This window comes from Podarcis erhardii (genome assembly GCF_964252035.2).
Source record: "Podarcis erhardii genome assembly, chromosome: 6".
In the NCBI taxonomy this organism is placed as follows: domain Eukaryota; kingdom Metazoa; phylum Chordata; class Lepidosauria; order Squamata; family Lacertidae; genus Podarcis; species Podarcis erhardii.
Window position 1 is genome coordinate 57,592,417 of NC_138510.1, and position 25,032 is coordinate 57,617,448.

The 25,032-nt window shown below is 42.2% G+C and overlaps 1 protein-coding gene across 2 annotated transcripts in view; it reads right to left on the reverse strand.

Moving 5' to 3' along the window:
- Positions 1 to 10,529: 10,529 nt before the first annotated feature.
- Positions 10,530 to 25,032, reverse strand: part of SLC1A7 (solute carrier family 1 member 7) — a 39,722-nt gene continuing 25,219 nt past the window's right edge. For both annotated transcript variants that reach the window (XM_081866903.1, XM_081866904.1), the window contains 6 exons: positions 21,881 to 21,980; positions 20,155 to 20,388; positions 18,285 to 18,479; positions 15,883 to 16,017; positions 12,481 to 12,580; positions 10,530 to 11,485 (listed from right to left, as the gene is read on the reverse strand). In XM_081866903.1, coding sequence (XP_081723029.1) covers positions 11,249 to 11,485; positions 12,481 to 12,580; positions 15,883 to 16,017; positions 18,285 to 18,479; positions 20,155 to 20,388; positions 21,881 to 21,980 — 1,001 coding nt within the window. In that variant the 3' untranslated portion in view covers positions 10,530 to 11,248. The remainder of the gene's footprint in view (positions 11,486 to 12,480; positions 12,581 to 15,882; positions 16,018 to 18,284; positions 18,480 to 20,154; positions 20,389 to 21,880; positions 21,981 to 25,032) is intronic.

Genomic DNA, 25,032 nt, shown 5'->3' on the forward strand with positions numbered 1-25,032 from the left:
GGGTCACAACAACACTGTACAAATATAGGATAAAGAGAAGTGGATCCTCAAGTACATTTTTGGAATGTACCTCTCCCTACTTTTTCTTTAAGAAATATTGTCTTTGATGCCTCTTCTCATTTGGGTTCTCAGCTTCCACACATGGGCACACACTGTGAAACAGTGTTTGTTGACAAATCATGCCTTACGTTAGCTTGTTCAGGCTGTCTAACAAATGGGTAGATCTACACCATCCATGCAGAGCACATTCAAAGCCCATGACTTGCCCCATAGAATCCTGGGAACTGTAATTTCCCCTTCACCAGGCAACAGTTCCCAGCAGCCTTAAGAGAACTACAGGATCCTTTGGGGAAAGTCATGTGGTTTAAATGTGTGTTGAATGTGCATGTGACTATAACTGTGGAAATCTGATTTTACAGTGGAGAGTTCTTTCTTTTTACCGCTCACAACCTTATTTGAAGTTCCTGTGCACAATTTCATTCATTCATACACACACACACACACACACACACGTGTTTCCCCTCCTTTCTTCCCAAACACAGTTTAGCTTTTTACATCTCTTGACTAGTGGATAAGCAGCACTGTTTCTGTTGGGGCTTAGCAAAGAGCTTGGAACAAGAGGAGCATTTCAAATCCAGAAAGAGAAGTTTCTAACTGTAGACCAGCAGGGAAAACACCTGATAAAAATCTGTGCCAACCAACCTTGCCAATAAATCTTTGAATTTAGGATGGCCAGCTACTTCCTTCCCAACCTGGGCCTCTCCAAATGATCATGTTATTGCACAATGCAAATGCAGCTGTTACTCAATTGACCAAAGGATATGGGGAGGGGTGGAGGGGGGTGTTTCTGTTGTAGGGACGCCTCATGTTTCTTAACCCTTTAACTGTAATATTTTCTTTAGGAAATGTAATATCTGCTTGCAACTACAGATCCACTTGCAATCTCTGAAGGGCAGGGTAGAATGTGGGTGCAAAGTTTCATTTTGATGAGTTTCAGTGATACCACCCGTGCACTATTTCAAAATTTTGATGCACATGGTCACAGATTATGGGAATTGTGGCCCAAAACATCTGGAGGACAGCATGTTAGCTGCTCCTGTGCTATATTTCAGCTCAGTAGTAAAATCCCCAAATTCACCAAAAAGTTCACTATGTGTGTAAGTATGTGTGTTTGTTTAGACTTTGGGCTCCAGACAACCTCTTTATTGAGCATTCAACCTGATTTGCTTGCACAATGCTTATGTGGTGGTTAGACTCTATCTAGGCTTTATTGAGGACTGATTTTGATTTGTTTCGCAAGACAGTTAATCATCCAGCATCCATCCAGATCTGCAGGGTGTGTTCACATCTCTCTGTTAATCATTAATCTCACACATTTCACCTTCACTTGCAATTTTTTTAAAGCAAATTTGCTGAGCTAGGACAAGAGTGCTTTAATTATGCCAGCCTAAAAGTTTGACATGCACTTGAATTCTTCCTGTAAAGTACCAACATCCTGGAGACACCCATACATAGTGATAGACCTCTATGTACATCTTGTTTCTTCTCTGTGTGTCACGTGTAGCCTAGATATCTTTAGCAGCCACAAAGAATACTCCACAACTTGATCCCAAAGTCCCTTAAGTTAAGCTCAGAGAAGCTGAGCTGTGGTAGTCCTAAAGCTAAGGGCCTCATTTGTAATCCCCTTTGCCAAAGGCAGCACACTTCCAGCCCTGACCATCTGCTCACAATACAGCACTGCTGCTATCAGTAGAAGAGAAATCTCTATAACAATGGATGTAAACAACCCTTTTAGCCAGATGGGTTGGGGGTTTTGGGTGTGTTTTTGGTCTAATATATATTTAGATGCTCAATAATATCGTGACACCAGTGTGCAAATTTATTTGTTATTTGCTCAATTCATTTAGCTGGAGTTCATCAAAATATTCCAGGGTGGCATACATAATAAATACAAGAATAAATACAATGAAATCATATCAGTCAGATCTCACAACAGCTAAATCTATCACAATATCTGATGCTAGAATACATCAAACATTCACAGATCCTTGGGTAATGAGATGTGTCTTCAGGCTCTATCTAAAACTGAGAACTAAGGAGACCCATCAGATGTCCTGGGGGTGGCCATTCCAAAGATGTGATGCCACCACCCAGAACACCCTGCAGTGCATCAGCCCGTGGTGAACTCCACGTATTGCTGGGAGTGCAGCAGCCTCTCACCCTGGCAGATCTTAAGGCTTGGGTTGGTAGATATCAGGACAGGTACTCCTTCAACTATCTGAGACCCAAGAACCTTAAACTGGGCCCAGTAAGTTATTGGTGCCGGTGTAGTGTGTGCAGGGTCAGTGCTACATGACTTCAAATAGCATACCACTCAACACCCTGACAGCTGCATTCTGCAGCAGCTGCAATTTCTGAAGCATCTTCAAGGTCAGTCCCATTTAGAGCACAGGACAATAAACTAATTAGTGAAGCATGAAGCACCATGGCAAGGCTATCCTGATCCAGGAATGCTGTTGCTTGTGTCTCACTGGGTGTTGGAAAGAGGGCCTCTATGAAAGAGATGAATCCCAGACGTACTCCCAAGCTGTGTACCTGCTCTTTCATGGGGAGTGCACCCAGGACATCTTCCCTGTTCCTGGACAGGAGAACCACCCATGCCTCTGTCATGTTGATGTCCCTTTGTTGACTCTCATCCAGCCCCTTTCTGCCTCTGGGCACTGGCCCAGCACCTGAGGAACCCCACCTGATTCCAATGACATGGAGAGCTAGAGTTAGATGCTGGTAATGCTGCACCCAGGTCCTCAGATGACTTCTCTCAGTGGCTTCAAGTAGCTGTTAAGAAGCATTGGGGTGGCAAGAGGTTGAACAATGGCTGAGCAGAAGTCCTCCACTTCCACTCTCTGGAAATATCCCTGCAGGTAGGAGGGGAACCATTTCCCACTCCTGCCGATATACTCAAGGGAATACCATGGTTGATGGTATCAAAGGCTGTTGAGAGATCAATGAATAACAACATTGTACTCTTCCTGTCTCTCTCTCTCTCAATACAAGTAATAAGGGAGATTAGGGCTGTTCAAGTCCTGAAACAAGGCCTAAAGCCAGCTTGAAATGAGTCCTCTGTGGTGCCATAGTAACCTTGCTTCTGGTATGAATCTAGGCCTCTGTTTTCCTCCTCATTCTAAGCTTCAGTGCCTAGCAGCTATGGAAGAGTACACTGAGTAGAAGGCAGACATCACAGTGTATTAAGCGGGCTAACTGGCTTCCTATGCTCTCTGGAGCCCGCCGCCTGACTTACTGCTACCACTAGCCCAATAGTTCTCTCCTCTGAGCAGTCCTCGCCTCCCTTGCAATCACGCCAGATGCTAGCAACTGGAGTAGTGTATTAGGCAGGTGTGTGTGTCTCTCTGTGTGTGCAAATGGTTTTATGAGAGAGTATGTTTATTTGTTGGTATGAAAGGGTCTGTGTGTGCGTACAGCAAGTAAATATTTTTCAGGGGCTTAATTCCTTGAATTTATGCCATGTTGTGATGACCTGTATTCTGTGGTTAAATTGGCTCACTTTTGCTTTGCGTTGGTTTTGAAATCTCTGCAATAGATTCACTGTCCTTTGCACACAAGAAATGCTTAAAACAAAACAAATTCCTTCCAGTAGCACCTTAAAGACCAACTAAGTCAGTTCTTGGTATGAGCTTTCGTGTGCATGCACACTTCTTCAGATACACACGAAATACAAGAAATGCTTAGTCTACGTGTTTCTTATGTGTAAAACAAGTAAATATTATTGTTAAGAAATTAAATATTTAGATTACATTCTAGGCAACCATTTAGTAAATAGTTTGTGGTAATGTTTTCTAAATGCCTGATTCCTTAGTAATATGCTGCAAATGTGTGTGTAACACATTTGACTTCAATCCTATAAACACCAGGGAGTAAGGTCCGCTCAACTTAAAGGGACTTACTTCTGAGCATAGGCTTGTGCTGTTGATGTATAATCTGCAGGTCAGCTTCATTTGGTTGAATTGTGCTCTTTTAGTCCGTGATGGCAAGAGGACTTATAAGCATAGTCTTCAGCTTTACACCTTAGATGAACAGGTTATTTTCAGTGGGGTTTCCTTTACTATGGGGCTTTCCTCCTGGAAGCATAGATTCTACTGTCTCTTGACACTGCTGGGCTAAAACTCTGTGTCTTAGAAGCTTTTGATTAAAGTAATAAATAAACGTGTTTCATCTTGCATTGGCTTACAAAGACAATTAATCATTCCTTCTCTCTTTTTCTTGTAAGCAAACAAGCAAGGATTAACAAGCAAAGCTGTTCATATAAAATATAATTTTAACACAGGATTATCCGTGGGAACCACGGTGTGGAATTTTTCAGGCTTTTTATCTTTGGAGAAGACTCTCTTCATTCTTGCTTGCCTTGCTCCACACCCACTTTGTAGAAGATGCTGGGACATGTTCTCAGGTGCACAGTCAGCACAGGTCAGGCCTGGGAGACTTCATCATTGCTCATATCAGAGATGGGAAAGCTGTGGACCTTCAGGTGCTGTTGCATTTCAACTCCAGTCGGACCCAGCCAGCATGACCAGTTGTCACAGAAGATGGGAGTTGTAGTCCAACAACTTCTGGAGGCCCACAGGTTCCATATTCCAGCCCGTTGAGACTTGAGATTGCTATACCTGCAGTTTGCAGGGGAAGATTAGTAGCCTAGTGATAGGCAAGCTGTCTTTTAGCCAAGCTTGTCTACCAGTCATGTTTATCAGTCATGAATCTTTGCTAAGCTTCTGAGGAACAGTGGAGTTCCCTGGAGCATGGTTTTATAGGTATTGGGTTAGTAGGTCAAAATAATGCCGCATCATTATTGGAATCATTGTTGTCCCATAAAATGTCACTGGGAAACAGGAGAATTCTAAGTTTGAGCCGCGTGCTAGATGGCTGCCTTTAGTTTACTCAGGAATAGATGAGCAACCAGCCAGATGCACTTAAAAACCACATGAGAGGAGAAGGAAGCGAACTGTTCCTGTCTCTGCCCCCCCCCCATCCTGACCTTCACTAATCCTTGACCTGCCTGAAATTAGAGCAGGGAAAGAAATATCTGTGGAATAGCTATAACAACCCTTTTTTGTGCCTCAGCCTAGCTACTCCTAGAACAGGGAAGGAGTGGCTTCAATATGTGACATGTTCTCCATCTCTCCCTCTCTCTGTTTAACTAAAATCTGTACAGTCCACCAACACATCCACTTTAAAAAAACAAGAATGAACACTCAGGATCTCTTGACAGTTAATCAGTAGCTAATGTATGTGAAGTTATCCTGAGTTTGCACCCTTACGTAAGAATATTGAGAGCTGAGGCCCACACAGTCACCCAGCATTATTTGAAAGAAGCCCAGAAGCCCATAGAAAGTAGGTGACCCACTGGAATTTGGCCAGTGGTCCACTACTAAGTTGACCGTGGTCTGCTTTTGACCTTCCCCTGCTGTAGAACAAAGGAGGCAAACTGTGATGTAGTCGCTGACTGGTGGAAGATACGTTTATTGATCCTAGACAGCATCCCAGAATGCCTGAGTTTTAACTGCAGTGCAGCTAGGATACCCTGACTTAACATGGAATTAGAAAGACAAAGGGAATTCTGGGATAATTCTGGGTATTAAATAATAGTTTTCATCTTGTAAACTGAATCATGTCTATTGTTTCTTAGGCTTTCAGTACATCAAGACACAACATGCGGATCTTGAGTCAGGGGTACAGCTCAGCTCCCAGAAAGTTAAAGAAAATTAGTTAAAATAGCATTGAAACAAATTCCTTTCATGCACATACACTTGGGCGGGTCCACACATCACTTTTCCCCAGCTACATATGTGGTCTAACTGGAGAGAGGCTAGAGGGAATTTGCAACACCTAGTCTGCTGCAGGAAATATTGGAAATCTCTCAGACAGGCATTGAAAGCTGCAGGAAATATTGGAAATCTCTCAGACAGGCATTGAAAGCTGCTGAATTCAATTTTATTGCTCCACTTGTAAGTCAAATGAAACTCCAGCCTAAAGTTTCCCTAATAATGAATTCTTGGAGTGTTACATTGCCTATTTAATTGATCTGATTTCCTCTATTATTATTTTCTCCATTTAGTATTTCCCTCTCCTGTTTTTCCTTTCTGCGTTCTCCAAGCCTGTTTATATAAAATGAAAATTACTTTTTCAGTTTGGGGGTGGGGTTTAAGGCAGAAGGAAACAGCAGCAAACATTGCCAATTCAAAGCTATTTCCCTTCCATTGAGCGGTATGGTATCTCCCGCAGTTGTGATTTGCAGATGGTTTGCTTTATATTATCTTCTGAGCCTGCGGGGATCACATGTTTATTGTCTCCTGGAGAACATATGAGAAGCATTTTCACCAGTACAAAGTGTCTACACATACCACTTACATAATCAACAGCTGCAGTGATATATTGCAGGAAAACGAGACCCAAGCCATATGCTTTAATGTGAGACTGAATTCACAGTTTGCCTACCTAACCGGGCCCCCTCTTCCACACTACTGAAATGGTTTCTGCTGGGCATGCACAAATAGAGAATAGAAGCAAATTCTGTGGCAGCCATATGTTTCAGGACTCTAATTATAGATCTCTCAAACAGTAAACTGTGGGAGATTATAATTGTGGAGAGACATGCACCAAATCCATGTCATAAAGGAATAAGCAAAATAGCCTCCCCCCCTTTTTTTGCAGAATGGACTGGTTTTGGTTTTCATACTAATAAGAGTGATATAATAAAATAATAAATGCTACTAGTATGACTAGTATAAGGACAGTTTTAGCCCAATATGTATCTGATGAAGTGTTCTGCAGTCCACAAAAGCTTATGTCAAACAGTTTAGTCTTTAAGTGCCACAAGACTCTGCTGTCCTATGCAATAATATCTCACAATTCAGGCAACTTTCTCTGCATCAACCAAAAGAGCTCTTCCATATTTTAGAATGGCTTGGGTCATGTCCAAGAGCGGACTCAGTTCACCTGGGCCACTGTTGGGTCTCACTACTGTCCACTGTTAACTGAGAATGTGTGTTAGAAAACATCTAGCATTCTCTTACAACTGTGCACGCCACTGGAAAATTAGTAGTAATGTACACAAATTTATTTTGTCCCCCATTAGTTATCTTCTCGTTGAGGAACTCAAGGTTCCCCAGAAACACTCTGAAAACCACTTGGTATATAACATTTAACTGTATTTGATTGTTGGCAAACAGCAGCTTTTAATATTGAACAATATTTGGTAGTTATGATGCAATGGTATTAATTTGATATCATTTCATTAACATGTAATTATATGTAGTATCTGACAACTTGTTAGATTTCATATGCAAACCCTGCAAAAATCAAGACAATTGAGAGATGGCAACATGTCCAAAGTATTCAAATTCAAATTTTCTAATAATAATAAATCCTCTTTGAGAATGCAAATTTGAAAGCTATATTCAAAATATCTAATTCAAGAGCTGTAGAACATCTTGTCAGATATCTGACAATATTAATCTCTGTTTGAAGGTGAAAAATCATCTCATTTAAGTAGCACATAGGCAAACCTCTTTACAACGGTATGTTTATTAAAAACATTTCCCACTGAAAACACTGGTAATCATTATATGGTACAATTGGTCATACTGGTTGTACAGGGAGAGTTGTTTTATAATTTAAGGATTCGAGAAATAAAGAAAACATTCTTAAAGTCTCTCAACCTATATATAAAAATAAGAAGCCAGGGTCCACAGCAAATTCCCACCAATATAAAAATGTTAGGGGTGGCTCTGATGTGGCAAAGATCGTGTCATCGTTTCCTCCTTCCCCCAAAGGCCCCGTCTCTATTTCTCATCAAACGATGTGACATAAAAGTTCCTCCCTCCCTCCAATGAAGGAATAAGGCAGGGGTGGGAGACCAGCAAAACGCCAGCGTAGTGAGTGATCCGTGAGAAAGTCTTTTTAAAAGAAAGGAAGAAGTGAAAGAAAAGAGAACGAAAGCAGATGCAGAGAGAACAACTGTGAAGTCAGCTCAAAGTGAACAGAAGGGTTTAGGGAAATAATCTTCTGTGAAGGACCTCTCTTCTCCAAAGCAGGCACTGAAAAGGAGAATAGCTTCCAGTCTCAGAAGCAGGCAGCTTTCCAATCACTCAGTCACCTCTTCTTCAGAATCTGACCCTAAGTCATGGCCTACCAGATGAACCTGCTGATCCCACATCTGCTGTCCAGAGGCAGAAGAGAAAAGGGTTCCCACACTTTTAACGGTTCTGCAGAGGAGAATTTTGGCAGATGTACCTTGTCATCATGCAGGGGGCAAGAATAAAGCTACGTCACCTGCTAGGTTTCTCATACATTTTTATTCTGCCTTTCTAAGGAGCTCTAGGTGGCACACTTGGTTCCTCCCCAGCTTTCTAATTTGGGCTGAGTTGACACCAAATGGCCCAACCCTAGCTAGAAAGCTTCAGGAGTGAGAGGTATTTGAACCCGACTCTCCTCAGTCACAATCCTAGGGTTGCAGACACCTAACTTTTACTTGGAAGAAACCCATTGGAATTACGGTAAGTTCAATATGGTCATTAATCTCAATGGGCCTACTCTGAGTAAAAGTCACTTGAATACAATCCCTACATCACAAAAATCTCTCAGAGTAGAATCAATTCCATCTTCTGTGCAACAAGACTATGGGAGTCTTGGCCGCCTCTAATAACCTTCTGCCAATTAGACTGAGAAATTGGCATAGCCTACTCAACAGCCACAGTCTTCCCCCATCCTTCAAGCTGCTTTGACTTCAAATGACTGCCATTCCCATTATTAGAAGCACAGGAATGTGTGGCTGGATACTTGGAATGGAGTTGAAGGTCTAGCCCCGTGTGTGTGTGTGTGTGTCTGTGTGTGTGTGTGTGTGGAGCATGGTTATTAATTCAGAAAAACAAGTTTAAGGATGGGAGTTCACAAGAACATTTACTATGGAAGTGAGGACAGCGTTACAATGAAAATGTACCAGTCATGTACACTGGATCCCAGCCTATGTTTAGTCTGCTCTCTGACCACAAGCTCTATATTAGTCAAAGGATCTGGGCCATAAACGTCATGGTATATATACAGTCTATACAAAGAAGAGAACGTTACGTACTCTTCTGTAGCACCAGGTTTTGTGTGTGTGTTTGGACTCCTGCCATCTAGATGCTGTGGATGCTGTTACAGAATGGAACAAGATTTTTTTAAACGAAGGAAAAAGAAGAAGAGAAGCGCATGCATCTGGCACTTGGAAGGCAAACATGATAGGATATTTGTAGATTAGCTTAATTCCTATCTTTGAGACCATCTTCCAAATAACAGGTTCGTTAAAGAAACAAACAAACAACCTTCTCATTAGTTCCAAAAAGGTAATATACATGGCAACATACACATGAAAAATTTTAAAAAGCGATTAGCCAAGTAACAAACACTCTGTATTGCAAAAGAAGTAAAAGAGAAAAGGATTTTGAGAATCCCTGATTTGCACAGATCCCTTTTTTGTACTCAGTCATTACCATCACAGCCAACGGTGATATAGGAGAATGCAGCTACTGAAATGCAATGAAATTGCCATGGGGATCCTCTAGAAAATCAGTTTATTGAATTTGCTTGCACAAAGCTTATGCAGAGGTTAGATTATAACTGGCCTTTATTGAGTATTCGTTCTGTTTTATTTGCAGGGCAGTTATACAACAATGAGTATCAGTCCTGCATTCATCCTGATTTGCTGTCACGATATTTATATATCTTCCTGTTAGTCATTTGTTCGTCCCTCACTTTTCAATACATTTATGTCAGTTTCCAAACTGCAAAGGGTCTGATTCTTTTTAAAAAATGGATTTGATGTGAAGTGGTCCTTTAAACCACTTTAACTGCATAAATCTAGAGTGCTTGAATTCCTCTCACAGAATAGTGAGTCAACCTGAGTACAGAGAGACTAATATTTCAACAGAATAATGGATAGCATGGAGAGTTGAATTGCAATTCAGAGTGGTTTGCTACACAGAGTGGCGTGATTCACATGAACCACTGTTTCATATGACACACATGAGTCATATGAGTCTTCTCTTTCCTCCTCTAGCATGCTACAAGGAGGAGATGGGAAGCATCCCCCTCCATTTTAAATTAACCGTGGTTTGTTTTTATGTCCCAAGCAGGAACTGTGGTTAGCATTCCTATCATTCATTGAAATAAGCCAGGATCAATAACCATGGTTTAAAGAAAATAAAAAAATTCCTTCCAGTAGCACCTTAAAGACCAACTGAGTTAGTTCTAGGTATGAGCTTTCGTGTGCATGCACACTTCTTCAGATACACTTCTTCTTCAGATTCTTCAGTGTATCTGAAGAAGTGTGCATGCACACGAAAGCTCATACCTAGAACTAACTCAGTTGGTCTTTAAGGTGCTACTGGAAGGAATTTTTTTATTTTGTTTTGACCATTTTTTTATTTTGTTTTGACCATGGCAGACCAACACGGCTACCTATCTGTAACTGGAACCATGGTTTAAAGTTTAGTTCTTTCAGTAAACCATAGCAAACCCTAACCACAGTTTGTCAGGGATTGCATATAATGACAATCAGCAGTTGGCTGAAAATGAAAGCACATGCTTATGATCTCCTTGCAGAGATCATGATCTCTGGAGGAGAGGGAAGACTCCATGAGCTGATGTTGCTATGTGCAAACATATTTAATTTTGTAAGGTTTATAATAATGACGTCCCATTTCAAATGGGAAATATTATTACTTTGGCCTTTCGCTAAGATAAATGCCTTTTTGATTTGTTGCCCTGTTAATTGAATGCAAAAGTTTTACTGTTTGAGGCTAATGTTAATTTTGAAGCTGTTCAGTGAAATAAAGGAATTGTGAATATTGACGTTATCTTCATGATTAGGAGGACGGTGAGACGGTTAGCTCTTATGAATCATTTTAAAGGGGTCAGAGTTCTTTTAAAGAGCATCATAAGCACACATAAGGTTGCCTAGAGTAAACCAAAGTTGTCCACTGATCAGTTCCTTTGTACCAAAACCAACCAAGCTACTGAAAAAACCCCATGCTCGTTGAAGCCTTCTTTCTTCTTCTTCACAGATGTTCACAGCTGGCCTCACAGCCGTACTTCGCACATGGCAGTCATTCCATGTTTTCCCATTCAAGGCAAAAGGCTATCTCCCAATTCCAGCTGCGAGGTAGTCATTAGGTTTCAAATACCTCCAGAATAACAGTTACACATTTGTCTCCAGTTCATTGATTTCAATAGTGCAGTGGTCCTTACTGCTAGATTTCTCTGTATGAGTTTCTGTCGGGTTTTCTTCTTGCTCCACTTGAACAGGTATTTGATGCTGGAATGTCTTTGATGGTTGAGGTCCATGAGGCTCATTCATGTTCTTCACACAGCCATTTCTCTGGTAAGCCATGATCTGGTGGATACTGATGGGTTTTGTTTCACAGATCAAAGGCACCTATGAATGGAACAGGGAGATTCCCATTTTAGAGATGGTAAAATATTACATGTGGTATCGTTAACGTGTATGGAAACTTGGGGCCTTCAAAAGATGGAGAGGAATTAAACCACACTCACTTTTGTGTGCCGTGAATTACCGTATATATTTATGGTCACAAGGGACACAGCTGTCAAAAGCCAATAGGGCATTGCCATGTTTCAAAATGGCAGGATTTACAATCCAGATTGAAGCTTCAAATTCAGAAATCTATGACCCTTCTGGACTTGTACCAGTTCAGATTGGGGGGGGTGCATGTGCGGGTGTTCCCTACACTAAAACAACAATAACTTCCTGCACATTGAAAGGCACACTATAAAGCAGGCTCCAAAAGTATAGAGTTTTGAAGTAAGGGGAATCATTTATACACATGGGGAAGGGTCATATTTCAGTGGTTAAGCATCTGCTTTGAATGCAGAATATCCCAGGTTCAATTCCAAGTTGAGTGATTCCCATCTGAAACCCTGGAGAGCCACGGCTAGTCCTTGTAGACAGTGCTAAGCTAGATGCATCAAATGTCTGACTCAAGACAGTAAACCTGCAGCTTATGGGGGTTATGTTCCAGGGATTGCGCCTAAAGCCAAAATCACATATGGTCAAAGCACTTTGGGTCAATGGCAGGTGGGACTGCCAAAGCCTTCCCCCCTGGAACCCTGCCCCCTTTTATTTATGTTTTGCCATGTGCGTAAAGCTGAACGTGCGCAAGTTAAATGCGCATAAGTTGCAGGCTTACGGTGTAACAAAGCTTCCTGTATTTGCGCCATCCTCATCTGCAGTCTGAAGTGGTATAGTGCAAGAAAGGCTGTTAACAAGGGATAAATATAATTTAAAACACACAGTTTAGCCCTCAAACATTGATAATCCACCACACAATGTGCCTACCGCTACATTCCATTTTTGTTATTGTTCTGGTTGAAAGTGCAACACTATAACTCCATTGTTAAATTTTCTCCCACCTCAGACCCATCCTTGGTGAATTCTTTTCTGCAGATGTGAGCCATGATTCCAGCAGCCAGAGCATCCCCCAGCACGTTGATCATTGTTCGGAATCTGTCTCTGTCAAAACACAGTGGGGACATTAAGGACGCCATTTCCTTTTGTTATGCAAATGCTCACAGATTTAGACTTCTCTCTGTTATACTCCCATGCAAAATAAAAGTCCATGAATATAATCTGATATCATGCTAAAACAGCCAGTTATGAATAGGAAATAAAGGTACCTACTGAGTGTAAATTCATATATCACAATATTAGACCAAATGGGCCAAATATGGAAGCACCTTGAACTGATCTTATGATAGATTCATCCCAATTTGCTTGCAGGGAGGTGAGACAACAGTGAGTCAAAGCAAGTGTTATCCTACACAATCCAGTGCATATCCTCATCACTTTCCTTATTGCAAAAAACCTAATCTTTGGGGGATGTGGGTTTCTTGCACAAGACCTTCCAATCAACCAGGATTTTCTGGTATGTGTGTTAAAACCATTCAAAAATAGGGGCAGTCTGGAAGCATCCCATGAATGCCAAAAAAAGTAAAAGGATATCACCCCAAAAAACATTTTTGTGCCTTCCAAACCTGTGATTCTATGCCATGACTGTCTGTTCTTCTGCACTTGCATTTTGTATTTAATTCCCCCATGTATTTTTTTCCAAGGATCAAAAAAGTCAATTCAGTGGGGCGAAAACCCTTATACATTTTGTTTGCTCTACTCTTTGTCATTCTAAATATTGGCATGCATGGTGGAATGAAAAAGCAAGAAACATGGAGCAAAATAGCATTTGGGTAGTAGATGAGTGGCTAAATTCACTCCGGATTTCCCTAAATCAACCTCCTTCCCCCAACTGACATTGCACTTCTGGTCTCTGGATTCTATTTAAATGGCACCAGAAATTTCTTGAGTGGGTTGATCTGGAATTAATTCTGTAAAGTGTGGAATCCCGTGCAGCAGCTTTAAAGAGTTTGTAAAAAACTTCTATCAGTCCTGAAATATTAAGGACCTTTTGTGAATAATGAAGGAAGCAATCTTGAGCCAAGGATATAAAAATAAAACTGGAATGTGTTTTAAAGACAAAAACAGGAGAACAAGGAAGGAAAGTGTACTTTGTATGGGGTGTTTGTATATGTGTGTTTTTTTAGAAGACATAAGCAGGAGGAGCCATTAAGCATGTCCAGATGGAGAGTAGAACACATTCTGATTCCACTTGGAAAAGAGAAGGCACTTCAGGGGCCAGGAGTGTGTTGGTTGAGCTAAAACAGGGATGAGGAAACGTGGCCCCTAATTTAATGTTTGTGGTGGTGGGGAGAGCTCAGAGAGGAGAAGGAAGGTGGGAGGCAGTGGTGGCTAGTGGCCTTTAGGACTGGTGGGGCGAAAAGCAAGGATGCCAACTGTATCAGTTATAACCAATGACAGGCAGAGACTACTAGTTCTTGGTTTGTCTCCTTGCTGAGTCCTACACAAGCAAAGCTGAGACTAAGGAGGAGGACGCTGACAGCCAGAGCCACCTGTTGGATTGATGGTAAGAAGGAAGCAGCAGTTGGGGAGCTGGCTGATGGCAAACCGAGGTTGGCGGAGCAGTGCTCCATGTGCCCTAAAGGACCAGCTTCCACTGGTGAGAAGGGGAAAGTAGAAGGGCATCTGATGTAGACTGAGCAATGGAAGAAAGCTCTTTGCAAGTGATCAGTTCAGTTCCTCGAGTTGCTAAAGGAATGAAGTGGGAGAAGATAGAGTATGTTTGGCATTGCAGTTCACATGACTCTCCATTATTAGCATTTACTATTACTGTGTGTGTTAGCTCTTGGCAACATTTTTGTTTTAAAATGATATATTTCCCACTTTATTTTCTTTGCACATAGGTTGTTTTGTAGTCATAAGGTAAAACCCATTTCATTTTCACAGAGCAAAAACTGAAAGGGAAACATTTGTAAAATGCAGCTTTTAAGCTGCTTTGAACATACAAAATTGAGGTGAAAGGGCAGGTGTATTAGCTGGAACTACTCTTAGTACATTATTTGAAGCCGAGTCAAATTCATCTTGGCAGAGCTGCATTCAATCTGAAACACATCATGTGATTTCCTTATTTTTCCAATGCAAACAAGCACATCTGAAAACTCAATCACATTGGTTAATATATTGATGTGGGTCATAAAGCTGAAATCCAGGAACATCCAGATGTTTGGCTTAAAAAAGCAAAGGGTGGTCCAAGATCAGCATTGTCCAGGTTTTCTTTCTTTCTTTCTTTCATCTTAATGGAGGTTAGGTTGAACCAGAAAGGTTTTCATATGTTGTTAAGTAGATATGTGTATGTGGGTGAAAACATGGCTCTGCCACTGTAATGTTTAGATCTGCCCACAGTCACAGCCTGTCCCACTGTCAAAGCTGTAAGCCAAAAAAGATGTAACGGCAGCCCTCAGCAAAGTGCTCCCAGGGAATCCCCTCCCACATCCATGAGCCCTAGTGGCAGTGAACAGCAGCATTGCTAGCTGCCATTTTAGTTTCCCATAATGCCACGGTTCTATGCCAGAGGCATTTCACTTTTTAAATTTGGCTCTTTTTCCTGTCACCGTGAGGCAACAGAAAAAGACAGCAAATTCAACAATTGCATAATTACAGCTGAAAATGAAGAACGGCTTTAGGTTGTAAACTGCCCTGTGATCTTTGGATGAAGGGTGTTATAGAAATGTATTATTATTATTATTATTATTATTATTATTAACAACAACAGGGGGCATACTCAGAGTGCGTTCCCATGTCTCTCTTTGCAGCTGTAGATTGAATTCAAGCTGACGCTGCAAGTAAGAATATTTGTAGCCGCCATATGAATTCTTCTTTTAATTCAAGCCAGGGTCACAAATGAAGAAATGAAGAATCAAGAGTGTACTATTCTTCCTTTGCAGGCCACAGGTTCAGTTTAATCATCTGAGGTCATGTGATTGACAGGTAAGCAGCCCCACCCACCTGTCAAAATGACCTACAGAAGGGGGCAGAGTTTTGGATCAGCCCACCATCCAGATCCAACTCCTTCCCTCTCCCCATCATAAAATCTATGATCTATTGGATCTAATTTTCAAATTCACAATCAGTATGTCTCATCAAAGGTTGATTGCCATGACTTGCTTATGGGCATCCTATGGGCATCTAGTTGGCCACTGTTGGCAATAGTGTCCTGTACTACAGATCTTTGGTTTGATTCAGCCAAGCAATTCTGTGACTTTCATGACATGACCACCCTCTATTGCACCTTTCAGCTCACAGTGCACTGTAGTTTGCTATGAATGCAGCTGTTCAATAGTCACACATTCAGTTTGGTTTGAAGATGAGAGAAAAGTCTAAAAAAACCACACCATCCAGTTACTTACAAGGCCCAGTCGACTGCAATGATTAGAGTGATATCATCTGTAGGAAGCCCCACTGATGTAAGAACGATAACCATAGTCACAAGGCCAGCTTGCGGGATTCCAGCTGCACCAATGCTGGCAGCAGTTGCTGTGATACTTTTACCAAAGAGAGACAGAGAGAAGGATATTAATGATCTAACAAGGAAGAATACATATTTGGAACCAATAGAGAGTTTTCATCCATGCTTGTATTTGATCCACACCTATAAGTAACTCTCATATGCTTCAATCTGAACTGAGCTGGAACAGAAGTCCATTGAATAGGCTGGATGGGGTATTTTGATGTGAATGGTGATGAACATCCCTATCTGGGGCCCACCAGAGCCATTTCATGCAACAGGCTTCACACTACTAGAGCTGGACCGGGGCCCTCCTTCACAAGAAACAGTTGATGGGGAAATTTTGTGCCGCTGTCCCACCACACGAAGCTGCCAAACTCAACTTGATATTGTGTGAATACAATTAATGTGCCAGCAATGTCGCTGCCAGTTCATTTTCAGGCCTAATTCAAGGTGTTCACGTTAGGCCCCAAATATTTGAAAGACTGACTCCTTCTGTACAGCTCCCAATAATTTTCTCAAGCGACACTGTTAAAGTCAGTGGGATAACATCAGCAGAAGGTTTCTGCAGAGTCGGAATCCAATTCCTTGTTTTCAATACACCTTACACACCTTATTACACCTTAGTGCAACTTGTGACCCATCAAGCTCGAATGCAACCAACCAACCAACCAACCAACCAACGATGTATTGTGCCATACTAATACTTGGCTGCTGCCAGACATGATCCACATTTGTCTGGCTGGGTTGCACACTGGGCAGTATGACATTTAGCATAGAACAAAGCAATTAATTGCAATAAAATTAATGGCAGGAATCCCCCTGCTCTTAACAATAATCCCAGTGAGCACAAGAACCGAAATGGCAAATCACAGCTACATAAAAACATAGTCTAATATAAAGCTGATTACTTTGGTTCAGTCTGAACAAAATTATGAAGGATCTAGAAATGACACAGTCATGGATTTAATTATTCAGTAGTGAGTTGTTTTGTTTTGGGTCTGATAATTCATTTACCACTACTTTACTGGAAACCTGTCTATTTTATCCCCATCCCAAACACCAGACATCCTGTGTTTAAATTACCCACTCCACAGTTTGGACTCTTAGCCATTAAAAGCTTGTGAAATTTACAGTGCTTAACTATGAAGCTAGGCTTCACCAGGTCCGCCCTTTAGCATCCCAGGATTCAGCCCTGGCACATGCAAAGTAATAAGTAAATCATAGTATGTCTTGGAGCATGAAGAGTGTCTTTCTCTAACCACTGTGTGACCACAAGCAGCCACACACTTCTGGAATTATGAGAAAGAGCTTCCAGATCAGATGTTTTAGCTCACAGGCTCATTTGATCCTTGAGCTTTTTTCATTTTAGAAATTCACAACTGGGAATCTGCTTAGAAGACAAATGTAAGCTGGGCCTAGTTTACAAGGAACAGAGCTCAAAGCACACAGAGTCTTCTGGCAGGCAGGGTAACAGAACGGGGCAAATGAATGAAGCTATCTCCAAGTCTCTGAAGTTACATGCAGTTTCAGAGAATACCTATGGTGGCGATCAAAAATTGTATATTTTGCTACTACATTTCTTTCTGGTCCGAAGTGTTATCCTTTGTATGTTAACCCAGAAACAAGTCTCATTGTGTTCAGTGAGGATTAGGCAAAAGGTAAAGGGACCCCTGACCATTAGGTCCAGTCGTGGCCGACTCTGGGGTTGCGGCGCTCATCTTGCTTTATTGGTCGAGGGAGCCGGCGTACAGCTTCCGGGTCATGTGGCAGCATAACTAAGCCGCTTCCGGTGAACCAGAGCAGCGCACGGAAACGCCATTTACCTTCCCACCGGAGCAGTACCTATTTATCTACTTGCACTTTGACATGCTTTTGAACTGCTAGGTTGGCAGGAGCAGGGACTAAGCAACGGGAGCTCACCCTGTCGCGGGGAATCGAACCACCAACCTTCTGATCAGCAAGTCCTAGGCTCTGTGGTTTAACTCACAGCGCCACCTGCGTCCCCCTCAGTGAGGATTACTCCCAGGTAAATGTGCAGCTCTAGAATTTGATCCCATAAAAGCATCATAATGCTAACAGAGAGGCTTACCATGGGGCATCCATTCCGAACTTTCACTTGCCACAAAGCACTGTGCCTTCCTAACCAATTCACAGAAATATACTCTACGCTCTCCCATATGTAATTATGAATGAGGATGCTTGGATCATGTATCAGCAGTGTGCACAGTACGCAGATTTGCAGGAAATATCTGCAAGTCAAGCTTGCTAAATATGGGACCCCTTTGTAAACTGGTTTTTTACCTTATGGTGATGATCTGCCCAAAGTCCAGCTCGTAATTGTTTACTTGAGCAATAAAAATAGCTGCTACTGCTTCATAAAGGGCGGTCCCATCCATATTGATTGTTGCCCCCACTGGGAGCACAAACCGGGCAATCCTCCTGTCCACATGGTTATTCTCTAACAAGCACTTGAAGGTTATAGGCAGAGTGGCTGAGCTGTGGAGAAAAAGAGAGTGAAGTCAGCAAAACTATAAGGTCTGAAGTAGGGGGGCTATCTCAGACCTGCAGGTGGCACTGCCAAGACGCATCCGTAAAAAACTATAGTCCTAGTAGCAGGGTCAGTACTGACTGTAGCCGTACCCAGGAGGATGAGCTGGCCAACAACAGATGGCAATAAAAGTTGGTGTTCTCTCTCCCCATTCCCAAAATTCAGCTGCGCTTCCTATCTACTGTCATTACCTCTCATTGCCTTTCATTCCAGTCATTTTGCATTTTTTGTGCAGTTCAAATAACTAGCTGAAGAAGCCTTGCTGCAGGTAGTCACTCTCTGGAATGCACCAGGGAGAACAAGTCTTTCAGGATTTCTTTTGCCATCATATGAGCTGTGATGACCTAATGCCAAATGAGAAGCCAGACTGAAATGGATATAGATAATCAGCTTCTGTGAGGTGCTTAAACCTGAGCCTTAGTTCTTCTCTAATGTTACCTAAAAACACGGAGACGGAATTGAGTAGCAGCTTGTTGTCACACTTGCAGAAATAGGGGATCAGCCATTATGTGTTTTCTCTTTTGCAGGAGGCCTGGGTGCAACCCCAAACCTGCAAAGCGCCTGATATGACCTAACTCGAATGTCTCACACACTCCATCTTAAGACTTAGCCTTTACTGGTCTTTCCACACCCCTTTTGTAGTCTTTTTATCTTCAAGCTGACAAAGAATTCTGAGGAACTCAAAATATTGAGCACTATTTTTTGATGTTTTGGTTGCCCTAATAAAGATATTGCCCTAATAAACAAAAAGCATAGCTCTGATTTTTTTAAAAATAAGAAGAATGAGTGCATATTATTTTGTCCACAATGTACTCAGGTCCAGGAGTCATCCATCTCAATATAATCAAAGCAAATGCTTCCATTATCACAACTGCCTTTCTCATGGCTGTCTTTGGAACTCTACCAGGGCATCATCAGCACCACATAACAATCCCCCCCCCCATGCAAATAGGACTTTTATCTCCAACTGGGTATTGGGATGTTCTTATAAGAAGACTACATACGCTGGCCATTTGCATTGCTGCACTATTTCTCAAACGGCAGAAGACTGCTGGTATGAGACACCTGGTTTGACCCTGATCTCTCTATTTATAGTTTGGATTATGAAGTTAATCTGTAGAGCAGCTCTTGTGTTATGGGAATGTGGGGACGTATTGCAGGGACTGGCCACAAAGTACAACATTGGGCTTCTTGCCAGGACCCTTCTTGAGCTTCTGTTTGTCTAGTGACACCACAAAGGATAATTTCTATGGGATGGGCAGAAGATTTCCAGATCAAACCTGGCTACATACCAAAGTGGCAAGAGGAAGCCCACTGCAGATTAGTGTCCCCTATCCAAGTAATCCAGAAGGATTGTTATGGGTATTGAAGCTGCTGACAGATCCAGGAAAATTCTCTGAGCAAGGCAGGGAGGAGATGGTGGGGCCGGTGGAGAAAATGCCAGTGCTGTTGTCAGATGGATTGGACATGTCATTGTCTCACAGTTTAGAATCCAGAGATTGGGAGACCTGGATTTGGAGAACCTGCAGCATGAGTGCCTTAGTGAACTGGGAGTAAGGGAGCTAGACAAAAATAAGGAGTGCAAGGTAAAATTGCGCCAGTGTTTCATTCATTATATGGTACCTGGATGATGTGGCCAGAGCAATAAGCAAGGCTTGAAGAATCCCTCTGATGAAAACAATGGGGTTCTTCTTGGTGATGAAGAAGTATGTCATTGGCAGAATAAAAAGTCCATGTACCACCAGGCCACAAACCACAGTAATAGCGTAAAAGCCTAGCTTCTTCCCGATGGCTGATGGATCATCCATTTCCAAGATCTTACCAGCAATAAGGAACACTATTCCAAATGGAAAATACCTGGGGAAGGAGACAGTGATATTCAATGTGAAAGAACACTTCCACCCAAAAACTGAAGGAACTTAACTTATGTGTATGTATACAGAACTAGTTCTGTGACACAGGCCATCTATTACGATATCCCCTCTGGCCAGTTCCAGAAGTTTTTAGAGTCAAACTGCATGTGAAACAGGATTAGTTAGTCTCCTGATTAGTTTTTTAACCTGAAATGCACCCTTGGAGCATTGCAAATTTTATTTTGCATCATCATGTGGTGTATATGCTGAACCCTTTTTCCACTACAGGCCATTTTTGCAGTCAAAGTTGAGTCCCTAAGCCACTAATTTTCCTCCAGTGATGCTGGTGTGTGTTAATAGTCTCTGTGGGCGATTTTCCCTGTGGATGAGAAAGCAACTGTAATGGTGAACTTTGCTACAAAAACTGCCCCCAGTTAACAGGTTAAGCATGCAGCAGAACTGGCTTACCACATTTTGAGGTAAATTAAGTAAGACACAGTACCATCTAAAAAGCTACTTGCCCCACCCACTGCAGTAGATTGTTACACCCAAAGTCTAAAATTACCTAATTAATACAGTAGCACATTGATGCACACCCAACAGCTGCTGCTATAATTAAATTTGTGGTTCCCAAATAACACACTGTGGTTAAAAATAAAATAAAATCAGAACCATGAGTCTCCCATATCACATGTAGTTTGGCCCATAGTGCAGTGGTTGTGGCACACGATACTAACATAGCGCTTGAGTTCCTGTTAATAGGTGCTCTCTTAACAATTCTCAGTACCATTAACAAACCACTGTTTCCAAGATTCTTTGAGGGAAGTCATGGCTGTTTAAAGTGGTATGATACTGTTTTAGCTATTGTCATGGACTGGCTGGATGCAGATGAATGGTGGGAGGAATCAGGTAGGGAACCCCAAGGGATCTCCAACAGAAGAAGGCTCAGAGCCAAGGGATTGGTGGTGGGAAGACAATGAGTAGTCAGAGGGAGAAGAGGGAGGAGGATGTGTTGGAAGCTGAAGAGGCAACAGGGTTTAGTGCACAGGAAGAGGCTGTGGCAGACAGCAGTCCAGAGTGGAGACAGGCTGCTGAAGAAGCCAGGGAGTTTCTCCATCCTGTTGTGACCAGCTCTCCTCCCCCCCAGTCTCCCAGAACCAGGAGAGGAATGAAGAGGGCGGTGGAAAGCAACACAAGAAGAAAGGGGCCTTAGGTTGCTGGGGAAGGACCCTGGAGGAGCCTTAGAGAGCGGCAGGAAGGCGAGGCCCTTCAGTCCTTGCAACTGCTTCATTGGGGCAATACCTACTGAGAAGAGTTGCTGTGATCACTAGGCCTGAGCTGTTTTTCTTTCTTTGAATAAAGAGTTAACTTCACTGACAGCGGGTGTTTTATTGCTGACCTGTGCCTGACTCCAACCACTGAAAGTTATATATTGCAGATGGGGGCCAAACTTTCACTTGCAAGTTTTATTTTTTCCTAACACTGCATTTACTTACCATACGGAAACAGCCACTATCTTCATGACAGATTCATTTAAGCACTGGCAAAAGCTAACCAAGGGAACGCCACTGTTGCCCATCCTCCCCAACATTATTCCTGCAAGTAGATAAATATTGTTTCATTTTATTCACCATCATATGGATTTACATCACAGGCCACATTAGCATATAAGTGTGTATATCTATATCTCTCTATCATCTCTCTATCATCTATCTATCTATCTATCTATCTATCTATCTATCTATCTATCATCTATCTATCTATCTATCTATCTATCTATCATGAATTGCTGGACTCAAATTTGGGACCTAAATTCGTGGGCAGGAGCTGCTTCACTCTGTTTGACAACTGTAGACTCTGACCCCCCCAATACCCCATGAGTCTAATTTTCACTTCCATTCATACTATGCTAGTACATTTATTATATAAGTATATTAATACCAACATAAAATTCTATATTTAAGTAATTGATGCTACTGTTCCAGATTTGAATTATTTAAGCTACTACAGTGGTACCTCAGGTTACATACGCTTCAGGTTATATACGCTTCAGGTTACAGACTCCGCCAACCCAGAAATAGTACCTCGGGTTAAGAACTTTGCTTCAGGATGTGCTCTGGCGGTGTGGCAGCAGCAGGAGGCCCCATTAGCTAAAGTGGTGCTTCAGGTTAAGAACAGTTTCAGGTTAAGAACGAACCTCCGGAACAAATTAAGTACTTAACCTGAGGTACCACTGTACATTTTTAAAATTAGGATTTATTTGGATTTTCACTTCACAGAATTAGAAATGTTACATATGAGCAGTGATGTCCAACTTATGAGGGGCTGCAAACCACATATGGTACCACAATAAGTTTTTTGTGCCCTCCCAAGACCCCCGAAAATTTGTCATATGTGTGTGTGTGTTTGACTGCTGTTATAGGTTTCCCACTGCAATGCCACAATACCAAAATATGCTGTGTCCTCCAACATTTTAAAAATGTTTTTAAAATTTCTAACCTTTTTTTAACCAGTTGAAAAGAAATAATCTTAAAAAACTAGTAACTCCTCCATAGGTACCCTGACATTGTGATGCCAAAAGTTTTTTTTTTTTACCATGCCTACTTTGATATGTGGCACCCAGAGGATTGACCATGAGTCTGTGCACCCCTCAACCTGAAAAAGGGCAGAGGTTTCTGCAGTAATATAAGCCAGTCTCTATTATTCTGAATGGAATGTAGGCTTTTCTTCATTGTACTGCCCAAAGGAAAAATACTGCTGAATCTCATGCATGTTTATCCAGAGGTAAGTTATGCTGAGTTCAATGAGATTTACTCCCAGGTAAATATGTACACAATTGCAGTGGGACTTATTTCTGCATAGGAGTAAACCTACATTGGACTTAACGGTAAACCTACTGTGGGAATATCACTGACCCATAATACCTATTAGACACAAAATTATAACTTTGTGGAGGCTGTAAAGTGAATTTGGAAGTTCCAGTCCAGATTCTAGGTGAAAACTAGGTGAAAAAAAGCCAGCATCCTATTCCTAACTGTGCTTGCCTTTTTTGCTTGGCAACCTTAGCAGACATAAAGGAACTAGGTATGAAATCCCAGATGTCTAATTTCTACACAGCAGAACAGACAAACAAGAACTTGACAAAGGCCAGGAACTGCTACAGGTAAAATCATTATAATTAAGTACTGCTGGGTTTCCATATAGTAGGGTTTAAATTTGAGGGATTTGACACTCCTGTTTATTCATTTCAATAAGCAGTCCATCTGCTACAAAGGGTTGTGGTAGCTGGTAGCAATATGTTTTAAAAAGGCATCACAAACTATAAAAACAATAATGTGTCTGCTTTAACTATCCAAAGCACTTAATGGCGGTATTCATTGCCCATGTTGTGCCAGTGCTAGGGTTTCCATTTGTGCAACAGACCTTTCTCCTCCCTCCACACGCAGCCCATACCCTCCCCAAATCTGTTCCAGGGGGTTGGGGTAAACCCTAGAACAAATTTAGGGGGGTCACGGGGAAGGAGATGCTGAGAACGTCCCATTGCGCAAGCAGAAATCCTTGTGGGGGTGGAATGAGGGGTTTAGTGCTAGGTTGGATTCCACCCAAAGTCTCTACATGACTTCTGCAGGGTGAGTCCTTTAAAAGAGTATAAGATGCCCAGGTTCAAGCTGAAGTGACTTTCTGACAGAAGGCAAATATCATGACTAAACACCGGAAGGAGCCAGGACTGAACATGTGGCACTCCAAAGGGCATTATGACGTTGTGTACTTGGCTAACTGCCCATGCCATTCAGCATGGTACACAGGAGGTGCTATCAAAAAGAGAATAGCTCTCTTGTAGCTTAATGTCACTGAAGTCCTGAGAGGAAATGATCATTGTCTGAGGGTGGCATCTAACGCTAAGCATACTCAGAGCAGACCCACTGAAATCAGTAATTTATGTTCCTTGATTTCAGTAGGTCTACTCTGAGCGGGTGGCACTGTGGGTTAAACCACAGAGCCTAGGACTTGCCGATCAGAAGGTCGGCGGTTCGAATCCCCGCGACGGGGTTGCTCGGTCCCTGCTCCTGCCAATCTAGCAGTTCGAAAGCACGTCAAAGTGCAAGTAGATAAATAGGTACTACTCCGGTGGGAAGGTAAACGGCATTTCCGTGCGCTGCTCTGGTTCGCCAGAAGCGGCTTAGTCATGCTGGCCACATGACCAGGAAGCTGTACGCCGGCTCCCTTGGCCAATAAAGCGAGATGAGCGCCGCAACCCCAGAGTCGGTCAAAAGTGGACCTAATGGTCAGGGGTCCCTTTACTTTTACCTTGCTCTGAGCAAGACTTAGATGGATATTACCCTGAATGCTTTGGACATCACCATTAAACAGAACGTGGTCTATCAGCTTGGTACTGTCACCTGCCTGTTGCTTAACCCACCACACCCCCTTTCCCCCCAATCTTTGGTTGAAGTCAACAGAAACTGGAGGTTTAGGGCAAGAGCTCAATGGACGCCCGGCAACACAAACCCGTTCAGCAATTCATGCAACCACACCTGTGGATTTGACTACTTAGAGTGGGAGGAACAGAGTCACACTCATGGGCCACACTTCCAACCTCCACACATTCATCGGTAGGTCAGAGCAGAGCATATCAGGGTACAAATAT